The 5,333-nt window shown below is 53.8% G+C and overlaps 2 protein-coding genes across 2 annotated transcripts in view; both read left to right on the top strand.

Annotated features, from left to right (window-relative positions):
- HOXA11 (homeobox A11) overlaps window positions 1–2,964 on the top strand; it is a 3,683-nt gene extending 719 nt beyond the window's left edge. Inside the window, exons 2-3 of the mRNA XM_010855415.1 lie at window positions 1–73; window positions 1,490–2,964. Of these exons, the coding sequence (XP_010853717.1) occupies window positions 1–73; window positions 1,490–1,722 (306 nt within the window). The 3' untranslated portion in view covers window positions 1,723–2,964. The remainder of the gene's footprint in view (window positions 74–1,489) is intronic.
- Window positions 2,965–4,371: 1,407 nt separating this feature from the next.
- HOXA10 (homeobox A10) overlaps window positions 4,372–5,333 on the top strand; it is a 9,929-nt gene continuing 8,967 nt past the window's right edge. Inside the window, exon 1 of the mRNA XM_010855398.1 lies at window positions 4,372–4,919. Coding sequence (XP_010853700.1) covers window positions 4,910–4,919 — 10 coding nt within the window. The 5' untranslated portion in view covers window positions 4,372–4,909. The remainder of the gene's footprint in view (window positions 4,920–5,333) is intronic.

The following is a 5,333-nucleotide window of genomic DNA, read 5'->3' as shown; positions in this document are numbered from 1 at the left end:
CGGCGGCGCCCCGAGAGCAGCAGCAGCCCCGAGTCGTCTTCCGGCCACACTGAGGACAAGGCCGGCGGCTCCAGTACGTATAAAAGGCAGCGCGCCCTGCGCTTTATGAAAGGGGAGTTGGAAATCTAGCGCAGCACCGCTGTTAAATTTTTATATGCTGTTTTATAAGCATATAAGGTTTATGAAGGGCCTTTAGGTTTCCCCCCAACAAAACTTTGTTATAAAAGGCGGGATCACGTGGCGAGTGCTGAAATTGGCCGTGAAATACCCACCGGCCAAGGCATGCCTACAAAAAAAAACCCAAAAAAACAAAAAACCTCCCTTTTCCCCCTTTTTTCCCTTCTCGGCTCCCAAGCCCAGCAGCTCGACCCCGCTCGGGGCCAGCTTGGGGCTGGGGAGCCGGAGGTGGGCGCCTGTAAATTCTCCCTGCAAGGGTTCGGGAGCCTTTGATAGCGAGGTAATCCGGAGATTTTTATAAAAGCCATGTGTTGCGCCGGGACTCCAGTCCCGGCCGGGATTCAAAGGCATTGCTGTTTAACGATGGCTCTAGGAGCGTGTTTAACAGATAAAATAGCCCGCTTAGCTCGAGCAATATATTAAAAGAAACAAATTAACCCAAAGTTGGCCTTTTTGTCCAAAGGAAGCCATTTTCCTTGGGCGCAGTGGCAATTACGTGTGCTGCCTTCTGTCCGACTGCATGTTACAATTGTTATTCAATCTGTCAAAAGCGGGTTTTTTCTTTACTTCTGGTGGCGTTTTATTGAAAGGGGTGCAAATCGAGCCTGCCCGCAGCTCTGGGAAACCCCTCTGTCCTCCAGCCTATCGGGGACAGCACCCCAGCCCTGCCAGAGCACCAGGATGGCTGGGTGGCCTTGGTCCTTAGGGAAGGCCCGGGGTAGGGGGCTTCCGCCACCCGCTCCCCACCCCGCGGAAGCCAGGGGGCTGGCCGGGGAGGCAGGAGCTGATGACCAGGACTTAGGCTGACAAAGACCCGGCAGCTGCCCCCAGATGTTAACGAGGGCCGAGTCCCGCCGAAGCCGGTGAAGTCTGGGGCTGGGGCCGCCTTTACTGCCTCGGGACTCGGCCGCCCAGGTGCTGGAAGGTGAAATGGTCGCGGGCGGCTGTTTGTTTAGTCTGGCCGGGCTGGAGGCAGCCAGCAACCCCCACTCGCTGCTTTGAAAGCGGTTTCCGCGGCACTAACTCGCCTGTTGCAGTGAAGAACCCTCCTTTCTGCTCCGGAGCAGAGTAAGCAGCTTCCCTGGGGGCCTATCTAGGGACCTGGCTTTTATCCGGAGCTGAGCCTCCTCCCGCAGCCTCTCCCCCAGCCGGCAGTAAGAGCCTGAAGGCAGGGACCTAGTCGGGGGACCTTGCTTGGGCTTGAGGCAGGGCTTCCATTCCCTGAGGCCAGCCCTTTCCCTTCACTTGGGGCTCTGGGATGGATTGCAACCGTCACACCTGGCTCACTCCCTGCCTCTTTCGGCCTTCACAGGTGGCCAACGAACCCGAAAGAAGCGCTGCCCCTACACCAAGTACCAGATCCGGGAGCTAGAGCGCGAGTTCTTCTTCAGTGTGTACATCAACAAAGAGAAACGCCTGCAACTATCCCGCATGCTCAACCTCACCGACCGTCAGGTCAAAATCTGGTTTCAGAACAGAAGAATGAAGGAAAAAAAAATTAACAGAGACCGTTTACAGTACTACTCGGCCAATCCGCTTCTCTAAAGGCTCCAGCCAGCAGGACCTGGGTGGGGGGCTTCATACACAGGAGATTATATGCAGATTTTGCCCTTGACAAGGTCAAGGCACATGGTGACTTTTCAAGAAAGGAGATGTGCAAGAGAGGAAAGGCAATACATGGAGACAGCCTGGAAGGAGGCTGCCCGGTGGTGGTTAAGATTTCTAATGATTCAGAGAGTTGTGCATCAACGAGAATGAATGGTTTAGGGCCTCTGGTGGTTCACCTTTGAAGACTGCTAGAGCTATGGGCTGGGTGTGGTCTCCATCAGGGACTGGGCCCCCTTCCTGGCCCCCCAGGGAAAATGATCCCAACCCAGGACCCTCCACATGAAGCCTGGTCACCTCTAGGACCCCTGTGTCAAGATCGCCATACCCAATTCAGTTTGGGAAAAGGAGCAGAAGGAAAGGGGAGGATTCCTAGATGTCTGGATCGGGGCTGCTTTCCAAAGCTAATGTGAAAAATGACTGGATTAAGAGGTCGATGCAAGGTGGGAGAGAGCTGTTGATCCTTGAGGGGAAAACTAATCTACCATCCCAGGTGGCATCACTGGCTCTCCACTCTTCTTAGCCACTCACCGAACTGTCCTAGGCCCGAGCTTCTAGCAGTCGACTGCCTTCTGCAACCCACCTAGTTTTTCCTACCGACGAGGGTCTTCGTCTGGCCTGCCACTTTGGGCCTAAAGCCTGGTGGCAGAGCAGACCATTCCCTGAGGTGGAAGACATCAAAAAGCCCAGAGGCTGCACCCAGGCCGCTGGCCCCCGGATCCCTGCAGGAAATGCCTGTGGAGTGCGGCAATTTGGCAAAGTCTATGCCACACTTAATTCAAGCTTGGATTTGCTCAGTGAAGCGGTGGGCCTGGCCAGCAGTCCCCAGCTATGAGGGGCTTGAGTCCCCCAAACACCCAGTTTCCACGCCGCACTCTGCCCTTCGCCACCCCAGAACTGAGCTTGGAAGCTTTCGGTGACCTTCCAAGAGCTCAAGAGTGATTTGGAATTATTTTAAAAGATAAATATTATATTATATATATATATTTCCCTGCAAGAACCAAAGTGAATTTTAAAAGATGCAATGTAGAGGGGAGAAAAAGATGATGAAGAGAATATTTAAAGGCTCTATCTGTTTACAGTGTTCCACGGTTAAACTCACTCACTGCTAAAAATATTTGAATGTACGCTTCATACAGGGATGGTGTTCAAAAGACTTGTAAATAAAGGAACCATAACCTATTTTGTTTGATTTTTTTTTTTTTTTTTTTGCCATTAGTTGATTGCCTTTGGGGTATTGGAGGGGATGGGACAGGTGTTGGGAATGGTCTTTTTAATTTTTTTGCAATATTTGAAAAGCATTGGGGAGATACTCTGAGGTAGTTCAGCCAGTCAGGGTCTGGGGACCTCAGCTGAGAAAGGTAGACACCCTCCCATTAAATCTCCTCTGCCTCCCCGTGTGAAGAAGTGTCTGGTGGCTCTGCGTGTAAAGGGAGTAATGCCCTGTCCTCCGTTTTAGCCCACCGCGTAAGTTGCAGCATGTATATAGGCAACAGGGCACAAGGAAAATAAAGACTGTGGAAACTTGAGTATTGGGTCCTGGTGTGACATTCCTCTCCCTACTCGCCTTTTACTGCCAAATGTCACCCCCACCCCCAACACCACTACCCCCCTTAGGAAAGAGGCAAGTTACTAGGCCCCTGAGGAGGTGGGGAGGTGGCTTATTCAGGGTTTAACTCCATTAGAAGCCAGGCTTAGGAAGTCAAGGTGAATGGCCAGGTCCTTTGGGGAAGTGGGGTCTCAGGAATGGGTTATCCCAGGGCCTGGAATATGGGGCTTCATCCCCTCAGACTGACCCAGCCCTGGGAGAAAGTCTTGGGACTTGAGGTGGCCAATGGGTCTGATCCCAGGCTGGCCTCACTCATCTCCAGACTAGAAGGCCTGAAGTGGAAACACTCTAGGGTGCCCTGGGGAGCCCTTCAGCAAGGGGGGGACTGGCCTGGGTACAAAGAGCAGACTCACAGGAGTATCTAAGGGCACTTTCTCCCCAGCTCCCAGCTGAGGCTGCCTTTTCCCTTTGGGGAAAGAAAGATGCTGGTTTTCTTTGTTTCCTGCCTTTGAACTTCTGCCTTAAATTTGGACATCACCCATAACCTTGAGGGGCAGGGTGAAAGGCCAGTGCCTTTTGTTTGTCCACCCCACCCCCACCCCACCCTCCACCCCCATCCCACCCACCCCCACTGCCCCCCACCCAACCCCACCCCACCCCATCCCATCCCACCCCATCCCATTCTCTCTCCCTAGCCACCCAGGCAGGATCAGAGAGAGCTGCAGAGGGGATGGAATTTGGAGAGAGGCCCCATGCCCCAGACCCCCACTTTGTTTATTTGTTTGTGTGTTTGTCTAACTGGCGCGACTGGGGAAATCAAGCTCAAAGGGGAATGGGACAGACCCCGAGATGAATGTCTAGGTTGATAGACAGACACACAGAGGTGAACAAGGACTCTCCTGCGGGGCAGGGAGGGAGCGGACAGGGAAGCCTAGGATTTAAGGAAAGACTTCCTTTGGGACGGTTAAAGATTAACCAGTCTCGCAAGTTGCTAGGGAGAGTCTAGCCAGGAGGACTGTTCGAGGGCGGGCGGCGGCGAGCGGGCGCGGGTTTGATTTCTGAGCCCTATAAAAGCCCATCCTCCGATGGCTGTGACAATGTGGTCGTAAACCCGTCCGGGGCCGGCCAATTTGCATATTTGGAATGCGCCGCTATAAACCCGGCTGGGGTTTTGCAGCAATTTCTTAGATGTAAAAATGAGATCTCTTTAGCAGCGGGCTGGGCACATTCTCTCCTTCTTGTCTCTGCCTTGAGACTACTCTCCTCTCCGGGCTGCGGGCCGGAGTTTGGGCCGGGTCTAGGCGCTCGGTCGCCACGAGATGGCGCACTTCCGATCAATGTCAAAGCCGCCGGGGAGCGGGGAACCCCAGCGCGATTCTTGGCCTTTGTTCGCTTCTGATTCTAAGAGCAGCACGTTACTTTATTTCACTTGTCCCGCTCTCCTCCGTATCAAAAAAAAAGGGGGGGCTCACCTTCAAGAAGTGGTTGGTGTTGTAATTTAAAGCAGCGCGCCTTCTCTAGGCCTCGCAGGCGTCGCGGCGCGGAGAAGCCAGCTGTCCCTTGGCAGTGATTTCGGAAATGTGTCAAGGTAAGAGGCCACAAGTTTAGCAATTTCAATCTGGCTGTGGCGGGAGCGGGGCCAGGTATCTGAGCAGGGCTGGGGAAAGTGGCTGGGTGTGTGAGCTCGGGGGTGACGCTATAGGCGCTCAACTCACCCCACCCCCCTTCTCCCATCGCTCCCTAAGGTTGGAAAGCAGGGGAGGCCCCAGTGGAGAAGTTGACGGTTTTAACTCCCTGCGCCAGCATTTCACTTGAGGCGATCTTTAGATTTTGTAGAAATACTCAGAACGGGATGAACCAGGGATGGGGAGCATCCTCCTGGCTGTGCTGGCATACCGGCTTATGGTGGTTAAAAAAAGGAGGGGGGGGGGAGGAGATGGCGGGACTGGGGAAAACAGAGTTTCTCCTCGAAACAATGAAGTGGTCAGCGACTGTGGTCACT

This window comes from Bison bison, unplaced genomic scaffold, assembly GCF_000754665.1.
Source record: "Bison bison bison isolate TAMUID 2011002044 unplaced genomic scaffold, Bison_UMD1.0 scf7180017864364, whole genome shotgun sequence".
NCBI lineage: Eukaryota > Metazoa > Chordata > Mammalia > Artiodactyla > Bovidae > Bison > Bison bison.
This window is presented reverse-complemented; position numbering and strand designations above follow the sequence as displayed.